Source organism: Carassius gibelio, chromosome A13, assembly GCF_023724105.1.
Source record: "Carassius gibelio isolate Cgi1373 ecotype wild population from Czech Republic chromosome A13, carGib1.2-hapl.c, whole genome shotgun sequence".
Lineage (NCBI taxonomy): Eukaryota > Metazoa > Chordata > Actinopteri > Cypriniformes > Cyprinidae > Carassius > Carassius gibelio.
Genome location: NC_068383.1, coordinates 17,791,697 through 17,810,370, shown reverse-complemented (window position 1 = coordinate 17,810,370; position 18,674 = coordinate 17,791,697). Strand labels below are relative to the sequence as shown.

At 38.7% G+C, this 18,674-nt stretch overlaps 1 protein-coding gene across 7 annotated transcripts in view; it reads right to left on the bottom strand.

The window, feature by feature from the left end:
* The window catches only part of LOC128026359 (solute carrier family 4 member 11), a 73,521-nt gene that overhangs the window by 38,033 nt on the left and 16,814 nt on the right, over window positions 1-18,674 (bottom strand). For 5 of the 7 annotated variants that reach the window (XM_052613425.1, XM_052613427.1, XM_052613428.1 and 2 more), the window contains exons 3-5: window positions 10,756-10,878; window positions 2,973-3,016; window positions 657-885 (exon numbers count right to left, since the gene is read on the bottom strand). In XM_052613425.1, coding sequence (XP_052469385.1) covers window positions 657-885; window positions 2,973-3,016; window positions 10,756-10,878 — 396 coding nt within the window. The remainder of the gene's footprint in view (window positions 1-656; window positions 886-2,972; window positions 3,017-10,755; window positions 10,879-18,674) is intronic. The other 2 variants (XM_052613431.1, XM_052613430.1) reach the window with 1 other exon arrangement.

Here is an 18,674-nt window from a genome sequence, read left to right as displayed (position 1 = left end):
GTGTATTCCAGCCTTCAACTAGTAAAGTTCAAATTTGTAAGAATTCTAATTGATTCAATTATGATTCTTGTATCTTAAATATTAACTCAAATATTTTATGTACTCAGTGTTGAATTAATCATTTTATACCCAATTACAAATTTATTTTCAGCTAGTCCTGCCTTGAAGGTATTTCAACTCTCAGCTTAACTTTTGTGATTTGTCTATATTTCCTTTGACTTTATCACTGTCATAAAGGGTTTTGTGTCCTCTGGGAAGGTTCGACAATTCCAGTGAGTCTAATGTGTAAATGACTGGGCAGAACAGTGTTATTAGAACCTGACTTCCCTTTATGGGGTCATTCAAAGCAAGTCCTCTCTCTGACATATCCTAGACTGAGTTTCAAAGCTGTGGGGTCAGCAGGGATGAAAACTGACTTAATTATTGCTGAAACTCTTTTTCCTGTCTGTCTCTGCACAGTTCCCTCTGTTACTCATTCTTATGTAAAATTTGAATTATAATTTATAAAGCATTTTAAATTAAAATAACATTGACTAATGTCAAACTGCTGTGCTTATATCCTTTGAGGTGTCAGTCAAATCAGCTCTCTGAGGTATTGAGCAGCCTTTCATATGCTTTTCATGAAATAACACACACATAGAAACAAACACACTCACCACTGACTTCCTGTGACCCTGCATCTGTGAAGAGAGAGCTCATGATCTCCTCGAAGTTGCAGCTGGGCTCAGCGGTGTGAGGGTCCTGTGAGACGTGGAGGAGCATTGTCTTTAACACATCGTCTAGAGATGCCTCGTCCTCATGCAGCAGAATACTGGCCCTCTCCAGAAACCCGTCCAGATCCCTGTGAGCTCGCACTTCCTCCTCGAAGTTCATCAGCTTCACGTACTGAGGGAACACACAGAGGTACATGTAAGCAATAGTGGTGCAACAATTCATCCATATGGATCTATACTGTATATCATATGGATCTATACTGTATATCGATACGATGTCTAACGATACAGTGCATCAATGTCACACGTAAAATATCGATATCTGTAGTATAAATAGTCACCTTATTTGGCACTGTCCACATTTTCACATAATGCTCGTCTATTCATTACCGCCAACGCGTGCATTCTCGCTCAAAATCATGTATCAGGACTCTGTATAAGGACTGTCTGAAGGCACAAGGTGAGAATAAAAGATGCTCGGGATTGTTTGGAATATTTTTTTCCAATTGTTTATTTACAAACATATGAAAATTTCAGATAAATGTTTGTGTTATATATTTTGGTTGCATTTGTGAGTTAATAAAAATGTAGATGGTTGTTTAAAATAGATGAAATATGAAAATATCGATATATCGATCGATATACTGATATCGAATCGTAAGTATATCATAGAATTTTTTGAGGTATCGGCAAATACTGTATCACTGGTAATAAGAATCAATATCGTATCGTATCATGATGAACCATTCGATTTACACCCCTAGTAAGCAATGCTAAAAAATATTAAAAGTACGTAGATAAGATACAGTTATGCAATTTATATAATCATATATTAAATGGGGTTATGATATTTTTTAAACAATGACTTTTGAACGTTTCCATGATCTACGATTTGTTAATACTTTACAAGCATTTAAAAAAATAAAATTAAAATAATAATAATAATATTATAATATATATATATATATATATATATATATATATATATATATATATATATATATATATATATATATATATATATATATATATACATTTATGTACCATAACATATTTAACATATTCTGGCAAGTGACTTTTTGGTTGTGGCTAAGAGGCCATTCACACAGAACATATTTTTGTATCCTACTACTTTTCTATTGTTTTCTATGTAAACGTGTTTGACCGATTTTGTGCCTTGTGTCTTTTACAGCATCTAATGGATGACACAGCATTCTTAAAACTGCCAGAATCTCAAATTTTTTGGAGTTAAAATGCATTCCTGCCTGATTAAGTATTACTCTACACAAGAGCAATTTTTAGCAGCTGAAATATTTAACAGCTCAGCATGTTTTGAAAACTGTATATTCATTATAGATATGTCCATGACTGTTCTTAGAAAGAAAGAAAAATCTCCTGACATTGCCATTTTTTTCCATGATCGTGGGATCGCAGATTAATAATTCATTGGAAACATTGTATTACAGTGTTGTTAGAAATGTTATACAGTTTGTATGTATCCGATTCTTTATTGAAAATATTTCTGTTTTGGATTCTTGTCTAATTTATTACGTTTTGGAAATTAAATTGTCAGTATAACAATTTGAGTGAAAAGTTGATAATTTGATTAGAAATTAGTACAATTAATTTTGGAATTCGGAATCACAATACCTGATAGTAATTTCAGTAAACAGTAGTAAAATAAATTTTAGAAAGCAGAATTCAGAATGCTACAGTATTAGGTAAAACCTGATGATCATGTTATCCAGTAAATATTTCTTTTAAAATAAATAATATTTCTTTATTTATTTTGTCAAAAAAATTTTTTCATTATTTCAAAATCCTAAAATGTTTTATTTGCATGTTTAAATAAAAAATACCAGATTTTAAAAAAGAGGTCTCACACTATTGGGCTTCACTGTGTGTAAACTGGTATATGAAAGTCGAAAGTCATGACATTTGCCAAGTATGGTAACCCATACCTGGAATTGGTGCTCTGCATTTAACCCATCCAAGTGCATACACACAGCAGTGAATGGGGAACACACACACACACACACACACACACCGTGAACGCACACTCAGAGCAGTGGGCAGCTATTTTTTCCAGCACCCGGGGAGCAATTAGGGGTTCAGTGCCTTGCTCAAGAGCACTTCAGCCATGGGTTATATCAATACAGAATTCAATTAATGTGCAGTCACAGGTGTGCACAAAACTTCAGGTGGGACTATGCATCTTATAAGGTCTGTTTGGCATGTGGATGTAATGAAAAGCCTCACCCTTCGAGACGTGTTCAGCAGCACACAGCCGTGGACATCAGATTCTGTAGGAACAAGAGAATAGGAGGCCCGAGGAGTGAATACAGTGTGCCAAAACAACCACCATCATAAAACAGCTTTTAGAGTTTTTAAGAAGAGAAAGACTAGTTTCAAAGAGTACACTCTGATTGCATAAAATCGTAAAAAAATAAAAAAATAAAAAAACAGCAACAGTGACCATAAAAGCCATCTGCATCAGAGATCCCCAGTTCTGATTTCCTCAACTTAACCCAACATCACAAATATCTGCTCTGAAACAGTTCAGTCCCTGAATACAAAACAAAATATCACTCCCACAACACTGTTTACTAGTAACCGGCAAATACATCAGAGCAAACTCCATGGATCACAAGCATCGTCCAAACTCTGAAGGGATGGGACGTACTCGTGTACGTGCATGTGTTGCCGTGTCCCTGTCTGTCCTTTATTTGATTAATTCATGTTTGGTATTGTCCTCAGGTTTGCAGTTGGGCTTGAAACCCTCATGTGATGGCTGCATGCTAAGTCCTCCTCCATATAGAGATTATATAAAGCAGACAGCCTTTATCAAATAGAGATCCCTCAGTCCTGTGTGCGTGGGCCACAAGAAGTCCTGCCCCTGGAAAGAGATATTCATGCAGGATTACCACGACCTGCGGCTGACTCCTCTGCTGCCTTAGCTCCAAGATTAAACAGCCCCTCAGATGGGTTTGGGATTAAAAGGGGAAAACTGAGAATAAAAGCACCACTTTAAAAGCACAACTTTGGGTTTTTATAAGAGGTAAGTCTATGTGTTTAACTAATAAGGTTACATAACCTGTCAAACCTTTTAATGGCTTACAGTCACCACGTGAAACCAGTTATTTTATTTTCTCCTCTTCCATCCTTCTGTCCTTCCATCACTTTTCCATTTGTCATCTGTATTTTTAGATGTTTACAAGTACACAATATACATTTAACAATTATGTGAGGTCATATCATGTTGATCTAAAATGTACTGCATTTTCTAAACATCCAATTAAAGCTCAGTGAGTTGCTGGATATACTGTAACTTGAAACCACTCTGTTAACATAAGATAAAAGCAGCATTAATTGAGCTTGAACTAAACTGGTGCAAACCCTAATCCAAAGAGAATTTAGCAATTAGCCAGTTATCAAAACCACATCCAATCAAACAGAATCAATGATTTGCCGGAGGCTGGTAATAGTCAGATGAATGTTAACCCCTGTGGTCATCTGAAATGAGGAGCCAAAGCCCCTCAATCTGTTTACTTTAGTATTAAGTCTAATGTAAATTCACGTTCCATTGTAGTTTACATAGTTTCTTGGTTAAAATTTAGAAATTTCCCTTACACTTGGGACTATCAACAAGCAAACTGTAATATCATTTTGTAGATACAGTATGGGTTGTACATACATTATCGTTCAAAAATTTGGGGTCATTTTAGATTTTTGAAAGACAGAATTTTGATGTTTTTGAAAGAAGTCTCTTATGCTCCCCAAGGCTGCATTTATTTGACATTACAGTAAAAGAGGTAAAAGAGGTAATATTGTGAAATATTATCAGAATTTAAAATGTCTTTTTTAACATATTTTAAAATGTATTTTATTCCTGTCATGGCAAAGCTTAATTTTGTGTCATTACTCCAGTCTTCAGTATCACATGATCCTTCAGATATCACTCTTACTGTTTTTGTGGAAACTATAATACATTTTTTCCAGTATTTTTTTTATGAATACAAAGTAAAAAAGCATTTTATATAATTTATATTAAATATAAATACAAAATAGAAATAGACATAGCCTTTAGTCTGTTGGGAAATGTCTCTACTATCTTTGCACACACACACTCCTCTTTGGAGAACTGCTTAGGTTCAGTTCAATTTGATGGTGACCAAATCACATAACTAAAAACACGTTACATCATAAGCACTATTCTGAAGGGACTAGTTTTCTAAGCTACGTTTGAGTTTTGATTCTTACCACCTGACGTCTGTGATTTTCATGTACCAATTCGGATGGGACTAGTATCTCCGTGTTTATTACAGAGGTGGGAGGGTCTGATTTGTGCATCTGGGCGTCACAGAGATCACGCGCTCTGTATGCGTGCACTGCATTCATTCAGAATGATTGCCTTAGTATTATTACACAATAAATACTAAATGCCTAGTGTAGCAAAACCATGTTAATGTGTGGTTCCTTTAGTTTAACTTGTCTTCCTTTTTTTTTTTTTTTAATTAAATGTAATTAAAACATTATGTAACTGAGTACATAAATGAACGTGAGTAATCTTACCTGATGTTGATATTACAATACCTGGTATTAACAGTTTACGTGATCTTGCTCTTGATTTTATTATTTGTATAATTTTTTTACTATTATTTATTTGCCGCTAAGCAAATATATCAAACATCCGCGCGGTAAGAGCATCTACGGTAATTCACGTTGGCCAAAACACACAAGGAAACGCGTTGTGAAATAAAATATCACCGGCAATCACAGACATTCGCATTCGGACGGGATTAGTTGTCTCAGAGCATCACTGAGTTTGCTGAAAAACGGTAGGTAATTTGCTCTGGAATTATCACAGAGGTTGTGTGAGAAAAACACAGACTTGGCAGATTCGGACGGGATTAAAATCACCAAGTACATCTGTGAAACGCAGATTTCTCTAACGACCCCCTGTAAAACTAGTCCCGTCCGAATAGGGCTATAGTCTCATAAAGTTTATAAAATAATGACTTTGTTCCAACAATTTCTTCTCTTCCATGTCAGTCTTCAACACGCATTCATGAAGAAGAAATTGTTGAATACAGTCGTTATTTTTGTTTTCTTTGTGCACAAAAAGCATTTTTGTAGCTTATAACATTATGGTTGAACCACTGATGTCCCATGGACTATTTTAATAATGTCCTTACTACCTTTTGGGGCTCTCAACATGTCAGTTGTTTTGATGTCTATACAGGTTCAGAAAGCTCTCAGATTTCATAAAAAAAAAAATATCTTAATTTGTATTCTGAAGATGAACGAAGGTGGTTTGGGTAAACTATCCCAATACAAGAACATTTCATATACCATTTATGCCAACAAATCCTCAATAAATACTGAGAGCGTGGAGAAGGTTGTGGGCATGGTGATGAATATTTAATTTCACTAAACTGCATGGTTGCTAAAACCAGCTCACTTACAGGTAATTTCTTGTTTTTCAAGAAATTCAAGTTCATTTTGACATGAATGCAACAGAAGCTGGTCATGGCAGCTGTTACTCTGGCATCAATCCATCCATTTCCTGCAGTCTGACACATTCAGACAAATTTGTGGAAGAGTAATCATAGTGCTGCAAAGAAGGACCTGCATTCCTCACACTTACGCCATGCTACAGGCAGTGAGTGTAATGTAACGAAGTAATAATACTTCAAAAACGTACTTAAGTATTTTTTGGGAGTATCTGAGTTTTTATATTTCAGCCAACTTTTATATTTAATTTACTTTACTTTTACTCTGATAGATTTCCCCGAAGCATATTCGTTACTATCTACAAAATAGTCCGAAGTCAGAAGAAGATGGACTGCAGGAAAGCAGGTTTGATGAATCAGTGGTCTGGCATTTGCAAGTTAGACTCATGCTCATGTGCAAACAAATGCGTGCACAACCGTGGTTGATATAATTTCCACTCAAGTCAAGTCTGGGGTACTTGATACATCATTGTCTGCAATAATATGGTGTGATGATGTGCGATCGGACATTATCAAGTATCTATCACCATATCAAACACGGAGTGTACGCACATTTATTTATTAATCTATTAAAGCAAAAAAATGGTTCTGTATGCTTTTTCTATATTTATATAATTAAATAAAGTTAATTTAATCACACAAAGAATACAGTTTTTCTGCAGATATCTGAATGCCATGAACACATTTAATAATCAGTTTATACAAGTTCAGTAAAGCAATAAGTGACTTACATTTTAGACATAATATTGCTTGTTTTTGTTCAATTTTGCCAACGAAAATAGTTTCAAACAAAGATCACAGCACTGTATTGCGTCTCTGAGCAATGGACGGTGTTTACATATAGAATTAATCTGCTTTTTAAACAAATCGGTTGAATAAATGATTCAGTGATTCACTCATTCAAATGCTTTAAAGAATAAGCCGTTTAAATGAATTGGTTAAATCTCAATGACTCACTCATTAACAGTCACTTGCTGTCACCTACTGACGGTTTTAATTTCACCATTATTTCCTATTTTGAATGATTTCAAATATCAGTATTCAATGTTTTTATGTAAAAACTAAATAAAAGAATAGGCCTGTTTATGAATCTGTAACTGCAATTTAAATACACCCATGTCCACCCATGAGATACAAAAACTGTGTAAACACATCTAAATGCTATTTCAGAGGCAGATCCCAGAAATGTTTTCTTATGTTGGAATGAAAGACACTAAGTACCAAATGTAGTGCTTCTTATTCTTACCCAAAAATACAAAATGGAAGAACGAGTTAAAACTGAACGCAATCTTGCTACTCAAGCTGTGTATGAACATTTTTATATATATTTATTTGCTTATTTTTCCATTTTGCATTTACCTGTACTTTTACTTTCAATATTTAAAGGTTCCCTGAAGTGCTTCAAAACACACAGCATTATAATACCTGGTGACCAAGCGGCAACCTCCCGCTCTCTCTTGTGAAGCCCATACAGAAGTGACTTAAACTGTAATTCGTCAGCTTGCTAATAGAGACAGGCTGCAAAAGGGAGTCAATCCCATAGACTCACCATATTAAAATGCCTTACATTATTAAAACTTTACATTAGAAAAAAACATGTTTACAGCATGGTTAAAAAATTATTTTGGTCTAAATATCTAATTTTACATAGCAACTGTGAAGGGGGGTGAATTTTTTAAATAATTCATCTGTTTAAATTATATTAAGCATTAAAGTTCTGCATAATCACATGAGTGATAGGTGGATTGCTGCTCCCGCCGTCGAGAAAGGTGGGAGTGGTTTCAGCAACCAGCTCCCACCTTTTTGCCCATTTTCGATGATCTGGGAATGACGTGCAGTGACACGCTGCCAAGATGACGACAACCACCTCCGCCCACTTTTGGCTTCAAAAACAGTCTTCGGAAACCTATGGGTGACATGTGACCACATGATCGCGTCTCTGGACCAAAGCCAAAGTCCGGATCAGACTGTTTGCTGTCATAGTTCACGTGAAACAACGTGAAATCATTCCCTATTACCTACAGTACATTGTGCACTAAGTGCCATTCCCTGCACAGGAAATACTAAACTGTGATGCTGCCTCAGTCTAGAATTCTACTGACTGGTGTGCGACTGTATTACTTCAGAAAAATTAGTGGTTTAGAGATCATTTGATCTCATATTAGGTAATATTTGCTTTGCTTTATTTTTGTAGTATGTAATTATTTATAACCGCCCCTGCTTCAACCCCAGCAATCAAGCAGTATTAAAAACCCAGCAGGTTGCTAAATAACGTGACTGGGTGTTCGGTTCGGCCAACTGATGAATCACTTAAAACTAAATGTTTGGAAGTCCTGGTTTATAAATATACAAACGCGCACACACACACACACACACACGTGTGCATCCTACACAGTTCAAACTCTTAGCAGTATGTCAGAGAAGTTTGGAGGAATTTGGTTTAATCTAGACAAGTGCTGAAGGCTTGTGCGCTGAGGATGACAGAACATCAGACCGGATGAGACAAAGTGTGAACAAACCCCACTCATCCTAATGTGAGCCCACCAAATGCACAGCAGGAGTCACTCACGCAGAAAAAAAAAAAAAGAATTTAAAACAGAACTATTTGTGTTTGAGAAAACAGAGAGAGAACATCAGCTTGTCTGATTCTGGGTCAGCTGTCTACTGATATTACTAAAGCTGCGCTCATTTTCAACAGCAGCAGCACATCAGGGCAAAAAGCAACCCTATTAATAGATATGTTACATCATTCGTATAAGACATTATAAGTTTCAAAAGTTTTGAGTTGCAAAACAGTAAATGCAGCAAAAATCTTTAAAGGGGCTATATTGTAGCATTTTTCCCCCTTGAAGTCCAATTAAAATGTTACTCGAGGTTTCATGCACCAAAAACAGTTGTTGTTTTACATGGCCATTTTCCAACCTCTTTCTGATCCTTTTCAAACCATCTGTTTTTCCGACTGTACCTACAGAACTTTTATATGTAGATGATTAATGTTTAGCTAAACTTTAGGTTGGTTTCACACCACAAGGTTGAGCTTCGCGTCAGCTTTACGTTCGCATAACTACATCCTCACTGCAGCTGCAGACTCGCCAGAGCTTCAAAACCACATATTTCGTTACAAAGAGAGCTATAAATTTGTTTTTACAAGTTGGTCAGTTATAAACTTGAAAGTTTTTACGTTTTTAAAGGTTGTTACCATGGGGATTCACATACAAATGGTAAACAACAAAAACAGCTCCGATCATGTCCTTTCAGTCATACTTCGATATAGAGCATGCTGTTCAAAATGTTTATTTTTTTTATATATAATGCACCATACTTTCACCAAAACTGAATAGTTAAAAACAAGTTTAAATGGCTAAATCTTAGATAAATATTTTTGATTCTTCATTTTCTATTCTGAAATACTCCAGTTCTTGTTAAAACACACTAGACATGCTTATTCTGTGTATTTTTAGCACTTTTTGTGTGAAATCATATTTATTTTGTCCATCAAAAGTGTGCTGTTACTTTAATTGAGCATGAGCAGTGCAGTGCAGCAGAAATAAGACTATCGTTGTTCATTAGGAGTTGTTATACTTTAAAAAATTATTTATAAAAAATTATACTTAAGATGTTTAGACCCATTAGTAGCCATTTAACAGTAAGAAACCTTTAAGCATGTGATTCATTGGTACTTATGTACATAACATAACGCATCTTTTTGCAGATGGGGGACACATCCAACATAACGATTTACAACAGATAAAAAAAGAGCTTTGTTCAGACAGGACTAGATTTACCTGAGAAGGTTAGGTAAATATGCATTTCCACAACCACTATAAAATTACCTGGCAAATTGCCTACTGTTTTTGTCTTATGAGAATTGTAATCCAGTGTCTTTGACTATTATTTCTCCTCATTTATTTTGACCTTTGTTGAATACTGTAGCTAAACGTTTTACATTGTGCTGCCTGGTGAATCTTTATTTTGGATTAAGACAACATAGTCAACTTTCAGGATAAAATATCAGTTGGTGGTTCATGCACTGCTATCGTCTCAGGATTTAAAAAGAGTTATATAAAAAACAGGAAAGTTTATGGATATAAAACAATGATGAATGCAATAACATTTGTTTTCTAAACAATGTCCATTCTTCCTTGCAGACCTTTAAAAATGATTATCAGTGTTATAAAAGCAACTATTTGGCCTTTTGCATGCACTATATACTAAAAAGTAAATTACATTGGCGATGTCAACATTTTCCACAGTTATTTTTTATTTTTTTACCAATTGTCTTCTTTTATTACATTTTCCTGAGGACAAAAAGAGGAGAAGACGACTTTGTGTGGTTTTGAGTGACAACAGGAGACCTGTCACCGTGTGTGGGTTTGGTGGGGTTGCGCAACATAATCACAGCACACCTGAGACTGTTGCCGTGGCAACAACTGACCTGCTAACCTGAGCATCTCCAGAGCTAATCAACAGCTCTGGCTCTAACTGCCATCCCATCCTGAACTCGCTCGCAAACACACACATTCACTGACCTGTCCCTCCTTGGTGTGTCTGGTTGCCGTAGAGATGAATGTCATCTCCTGTTGGGATGGGAGAGTCCTGGCCCTCCTCTAGCTCCTCGCTCCCCTCCTCATGTTCTTCTCTCTCCCTCTGCTCTAAGAGCAGACACACACACACACAACAGCCTCAATATATATATTTTTTAACACATCATTTAATACACACAACATTTTAGTAAATATTACATAAAAAATTACAAATGCTACAGTAAAAACATTTAAACTATCAACAACCTTACCAAATACAGTGAAAAACTTGAAATGGTTAATCATCATTTTATATGTAATTTTACTGTAAAATACTGTCAAATGTATGTTTTTAAAATTGATTCCCAAAAGTCATATATGATTATATTTTATGCAAATAATTTGTTTCTTTTCATTTTTGATACTGGTAAGGTACATTATGTTGTTTTGTGCTCCACTTTGTTATTTGTGTTGTGTTTACTACATTATTTTAGTGTCGCATGTTATTCTGATGGTGTTTTGTCTTTGTGTATATGACCCAAAGCAAAGCAGTAATCAAAACAAAAGGTGGCTTTTTTGAAGAACCTAGAATATGAAATATTTTCAGTTGTTTCACACTTTCTTGTTATGTATATAATTCCATATATAATTCCACATGTGTTAATTCATAGTTTTGATGCCTTGTGTGAATCTACAATTTTCATAGTCATGAAAATAAAGAAAACTGTTTGAATTAAAAGATGTGTCCAAACTTTTGGTCTGTAATGTATAACAGATTTGTAAGTGCACCCCTAGTTTTCTCTTCCTCTTCTCTAAAGCAGCTCAACAGTTAGAATTTTATTTGTTGAATGCCGGTGTTTCCTGACATAGCTATGCAAAGATTTGATTTTAAAAACAGTATCACAGCTATTAAACTATATCTTGTTTTTATTTCAAATCTCTAATTAACTTCAAAATGGTCTCATAGTAAAAAGAGTTGCTAAAGTCAGATTTTTTGGTGATGGTGCTTTGAAAATTAAAATACTATAATCTTAATATAAGTGTTGACGGATTCTGAAAGTCTGACAGTAATCAGAGTAGAGTACTACTGTAAAGTTAACCCTGCCAAGTCGGTCAGGCTCATCACAACGCACTCCCTCACCTGAGTATTAATCATCGTCACCTGTTCACTATTCAATTATAAATCTTCCCCTGCACTATAAAAGCACACACTTCAGATCCTCAGTTGTCCAATCTCATGACTACCCAGCGGAATATTCCCCCGGCTAGTTACTTGCATTGACTCCTACTGATACTAACCATTTGTGTTGACTAGGGGTGTGCCGGTTTCAGAATTGGTGATGACGGTTATGACGTGAGTAAAATGTGACGGTTCATAACATAACCGTCGGGGGGTGGGGGGGGTGGGGGGGGGTATGTGTGCCGGATAGCGTGTTTCATTTTGTTTCATATTGTCTCGCCACCATGCTAGTGGATCTGCCGTAGAGTCAATTGGTTGATCTTGGAGATAGCGGGTTAACTCCGTTTCAGCGCGCGCTCTGATCGGTAAAGGGGCAGAGATTTCAGACCTCCGTTTCTTAAGGATATCTGTCACAAAACTCATCATCCGCGCCAAAGTTTTTTGAGCAAATTTCAAAGCCGCACCCGCCCGCCATCCGCTGATTGTTTTGCGGTCTATGCTTTGCTGATGCGAGCCGCAAAAAAAAAAAAAAAGCCATTGTCTGTTCTGGAAAGGATGCAGCAAAAATATTTAATGCTAGAGTATGAGGCATAGGCCTACGCTGAGTTTCATTTACAATGAGATGCGCTCTAGTTCACAGTGCAGTGCAAGTGAACGCGGCGCGCTGCTGCTTCCATGTCACGGTTATCATTGTCTGCTATATTTGCTTTTTATTTATTAAAATACATGCAATTGGTTGATGAAACATCTATTAAAATTAAGATAAAATTTGTTCAAAACGAAATTCGTTTTTAAGAAAGGTTTTCTACAAAGCAAAATTTAATGAAGTGGTAAATATCATGTCTGACGATTTACAAAACTTCATTAAGTGGTAAAAACCATGTCTCCCGATATATTGCGCATCTGATGATCCTAACTAAAAAATGAAAATAATTTTTGATAAAAAATGTTTGTAAAAAATATTTTAGTGACACGGTTTTGGCGGTTATAAAGTTCTAATGACGGTGTTCAACTATAACCACCGGTCTCGCGGTTATATACTAACCGTCACACCCCTAGTGTTGACCTTCTCTCTCAGCGATCTACCTTCACCCCATCTGGCAAGTTGATACCCGTTGTCAAGGATCCTCCTCCAATATCCAGTTCCTATTCATTCACTGTCGTATTCAGCTACCTTCAATAAATACCAGTTTCCACTAATCCTCTGTGCCAGACCCTTGTGTTACAGAAGATTGGACCGGAAAAGCTGAGGATGAGCAAAGCCAATCCGTTTCAAGAACTGGTGGATTCGTTGGAGCGGTTATTAACACCTCATGCCGCCACCCCAGCTTCTCCGGCAAGAACTCATCTACCACAACATCCTGCATCTTCTTCGTCGGCTAACATCTTCTATTCTAGTCCGGTAATCATACCAACGCCATACTCTGGATCGGCGGAGGACTGCAACAGGTTTCTTCTCCAGTGTTCACCCGCTATTGAGACTCAACCACAATTATATCCCAATGGACAATCTAAAATCGCAAATGTCATCTCGTCCCTCACAGGTCCCACTCTACGATGGGCAGAGACCATTTGGAAACAAGCCGGTCCGGCCACCCGATCCCTAGACAATTTCATTGCTCACTTCCGGGAAGTATTTGGCACCACCGAGGGTGATTCATCCGTGGGTGAGAAATTATTTAACTTAAAACAAGGCGAGATGAATATACACCAGTATACCTTGCAATTCAGAACCTTAGCAGCAGCCAGTGGCTGGAACGAGATGTCCCTACTTACTGCTTCCGTCAAGGTCTGGATCCTAAGTTGCGCCTCCACCTGGCCGCGTATGATGACTCATGTGGTTTAGAGAGATTTATTCAGCTCACAATTAGATGTTCCAATCGCCTTCAAACCTGCCTTCAAGAATCCTCACCTACCGTCTTATCCACACGGTATCGCCAAACTGAAGTCTCAAATCTTCCGGAACCTGACCCTGAACCAATGGCTAGCCATCGGTTAACACAAACTGAGCGGCAGAGGTGGCTGACCCAGGGACTGTGCCTCTACTATGGCTCAGGAAACCACCACATCCTGGCTTGCTCCCTTCGTCCACCACAGCCAGCGATGAGTTATATCCAACCATCACCTACCAAGATGATAGGTGATTATTAAGGGAACTTTATCTCGGGGAGCCTCTACCGCCAGCTCAAGCTACCAGCCCACACTACCAAAACCATTTACCAAGTAATCACCATCACCCGAAAACCCCTTTAATCACCATCACAACCGGTACAGTGTGGGCCCAATCCAAATGTCAATCGGCTTACTTCATGAAGAACCCATTACCTCCCTAGTGTTAGAAGAATCAACAGCAGACATCATTCTTGGTCATCGGTGGCCTGTGCAACATAGCCCAGTCATCTCCTGGTCGACAGGCGAAGTCCTCCGGTGGGGTGACTAGTGTTAAACGCTCTGTTGATATTCCCCCTTGTTACCAAGTGTTCCAAGACGTCTTCTGCCAGCAAAAAGCCTCACAACATCCTCCAAACCACCCTTGGGATTGTGCCACAGACCTGATTCCGAGTACGCCAGTGCCTCGCGGGAAGATCTACCCACTCTCCCTTCCAGAACAGAAGGCCATGGAGGAGTACATTGTAGAGGCGCTAAATCAGGGTTACATTGTTCCATCCACATCCCCTGCCGCTTCCAGCTTCTTCTTCATGGCCAAGAAGGATGGAGGTCTGCGACCTTGCATCGACTACTGAGCCCTAAACCAAGTTACAGTCAGATTCCGGTACCCTCTTCCCCTTGCCCAGCCACCCTAGAACAGCTTTACAGTCAGATTCCGGTACCCTCTTACCCTTGCCTAGCCACCCTAGAACAGCTCAGAGGAGTAGTCATCTTTTCTAAGTTGGATCTCAGAAGTGCATGAATACTGCATTTGTGACCCCTACTGGCCACTACGAGTATAGGGTGATGCAGTATGGACTAGTTAACGCCCCCTCAGTCTACCAAGTTTTCATGCATAAGGTGCTCCGGGAGTACCTTACCCGCTTTATTATAGTTTACATAGACGACATCCTCATCTACTCCCGGATCATGGCCGAACATCGCCAAAATGTAAAGACAGTCCTCATCCAGTTACGCAAATTCCAACTCTTCGTCAAGGCAGAAAAATGCACCTTCCATCAACAATCCTTTCAATTTCTAGGCTATATTATCAATAGTTTAGGCATTCAAATGGACGAGGGGAAGATCCAAGCCATCACCTCCTGGCCACTCCCTTCAACCATAAAAGAACTCCAACATTTTCTAGGCTTTGCTTATTTCTATCGCCGTTTCATAAAAAATTACAGTTCCATTACCAGTCCCATCACAGACCTCCTTCGTAACAAACCCAAATCTCTGTCCTGGACTCCTGCTGCCACCGAAGCCTTCGCTACCCTCAAACAAGTCTTCACCAGAGCCCCCATCCTTGTTCATCATGACCCAGACCTCCCTTTCGAAGTGGTATCCACTGACCACAAGAACTTACAATATAACGTCTGAATCCTCACCAGGCTCAATGGGCCCTATTCTTCACCCGATTCCACTTTACTATATGCTAATCGACCAGGTCCTTGCAACACCAAAGCTGATGCCCTCTCCCGTATTCACACATCGGATGAAAGCACAGACAAGCCTGAAATGATCATCCCAACACAACTCATCGCTAGCAGAGCTCCTATTCAATTGGGTCTTCCATCAATTCGGACTCCCTGAAGACATTGTCTCGGACTGTGGGCCGCAATTCATATTCTGGGTATGGAAATCCTTCTTCTCACTCCTAGGTGTGACTGTAAGCCTCTCCTCAGGTTACCATCCACAATCCAATGGCCAAACAGAAAGGATTTAGATTTAGAGCCGAGTACGCCCAGAATTCTCTCTGCCAACCATCCACGGGTCTAACACCATTTCAGTGCATACTTGGTTACCAACCCACGCTCTTCCCTTGGTCTGGAGACCCCTCTGACGTTCCTTCCATCGAACTACTGTTTCCAGGAGCGAAAGAGTCTGGGACGAGGCACACCATCACCCTCCCGCGGGCAGTGCGCAGACAGAAGAAGGCAGCCGATCTGTGTCGCACATCACTCCCACCTACCAACAGGACAGAAGGTCTGGCTGTCCATTAGCGACATCTGACTGTGCCTGCCCTGCAAGAATCTGAGTCCCAGATTCATCTGCCCCTTCACCACCCTAGAACAAGTCAACCCAGTCACCTACAAACTCCAACTCTCTCCTCAATATAAGATTCATCCCATTTTCCATGTTTCTCTTCTAAAACCATTTCACTAGGGGTGCTCCGATCACGATCGCCCGATCGTTAATGCGCATCTCGTCAGTAAAGCCGGTTATCTAATCAGCGGTTAATTCCATCATGGGCGTTATTTCACATAGAGCAGCTATTACTACACAGAGCCGTTGTTAATAGAGAAGATGCGCAAATCACGTTAATTTTCAGCGTTTGTTGGCGCATCTTCTCAGTTAACAACGGCTCTGTGTAGTAACAGCTGCTCTATGTGAAATCACGCACCTGATGGAATTAACCGCTGATTAGATAACCGGCTTTACTGACGAGATGCGCATTAACGATCGGCCGATCGTGATTGGAGCACCCCTACATTTCACCCTCCTGTCTCCACAGAACCTGGCCAGACAGATGGAACCCCCTCTCCCATTACTGCTAGAGGAAGGAGCCGTCTACAAAGTAAGGGAGATCTTGTAATCCCGGCGACGTGGTGGGAGATTAGAGTATCTCGTCGACTGAACATTCGAAGAAGACCCTATGCTCCAAGAGGAATTCCATGCCTCGCACCCAGATCACCCTACTCCCAGAGGCCGAGGAAGACCACCACGTCGTTGGGGTCATCGGCCCTCAGGAGCTGGCCCTGGAGGAGGGGGTACTGTCACAAGTCGGTCAGGCTCATCACAACGCGCTCCCTCACCTGAGTATTAATCATTGGCATCTGTTCACTATTCAATTATCAATCTTCCCCTTCACTATAAAAGCATACACCTCGGATCCTCAGTTGTCCGATCTCATGACTACCCAGCGGAACATTCCCCGGCTAACCATTTGTGTTGACCTTCTCTCTCAGCAATCTACATTCTCCATCCCGTGGTCCCAGTTACTCTCCAGCGTTACATCTCTCTGTATCCCCTCTACTCACCATCGCCGAGGTTTGTGCTCACCATCCTCCAGTCTGCTCACCACCCTCCACTCTGGTCACCATCCTCCAGTTGATACAATAGGCAAGTTGATACCCGTTGTCAAGGATCCTCCTCCAATCTCCAGCTCCTATTCATTCACTGTCATATTCTGCTACCTTCAATAAATACCAGTTTACACTAATCCTCTGTCCCAGACCCTTGTGTTACAGATTAACAGTTGAAAACATTTGTCAGCAAATTTAAAAGTAATCAAAAAAGTAGCCAATCAGTTGTAATCAGTTACATTTCTTTACTAAGTAATTAAAATAGCAACATTTTAAATAGGGCAATTTGTAATCTGTAACTCAGTACTATTAACAAAATTCCATAACATTGGAAACATTGTCATCGTATTTTAAAAGCGAATTTCTGGAAATCACAGTTATTTTTTTTTTACTGTAAATTTGATGGAATATCTTTGACAGTATAGCACAATATACAGTATTAATTTACAACAGCACAATATTAATTTACTCTTCACATAAATACAATTTCTAACTTCTACTAATCCTTATTAGTATTAGTGAACTTTTCATATCTACATACATACTGTTCACTGTCCTCTGCTGACCCTATAAATTACTGACAAACCCATATGTTAAAGTTACAATTAATTTCCAATTTAATATCCAACACTGTGCATTTACTCCATCCATTCTGAATTGATATTTCAGCATGATAAGACAGTTCCTCAATGTAAACACAACAAGGCTTCAATAATCCATACATTTTTCTCTTTTTCCCCCCTATTGAATACAAAGTGTTCTTGAGGTTTAATAACCCACAGATGTGACTGTGTATAGCCAGAGTGTGGCTGAAGCTGTCATTTATCCACACATGGCAACTTGTTATTGTTCTCGCTTCTCTGGCTGAATGTGGCATGTGAGTGGCTATCGGTTCCATATCTTTTTCCTCATCTATTCATTTATTCACTAATGCTTCCCTTCTATTATTCTCTATGTAAAGCTGGAGAGACGAGGGGGCTGTTAATCCACGTGTGCTCATTGACTCTAATGCCCTGGACCAACAGTGAGCGGGCGAGAGGATATTCCTCTCCCCAACGACGGCGCTCCCTTTTTTTCCCCCTTTTCTTGCTTGCTCTTTCAAGCTCAGCACACCGTGGTTGATTGTATTCATAAGTGTTTGATTCACTGAAAGACTATTCATGAACAAATTAACTAATTTATTGAAAATACCCCCATACTTTGTTATAATTACATACGTATAAAAAAAGAGCCCCTTGAATTGACATAAACACTGATTTTTTGAAATAGCATAATGAGAGAATACTTGAGAACTCTGAACAAGCTTTACTTGCATTAACAAATTTTGCACCATTAATTTTACAGAAAACATTTCCAGGCACTAGATAATTTTTTATTTATCTTTGCTCAGATTTTGCTGCATTGGGCTTCAATGCAGCAGAATCAGAGGCAGAAAACTTGTTTCTCTTAGACGCTGATGATAAATCAAGAAGTTTATATTTTGTATATTCCTGCAAGAAATAAGGGCATGC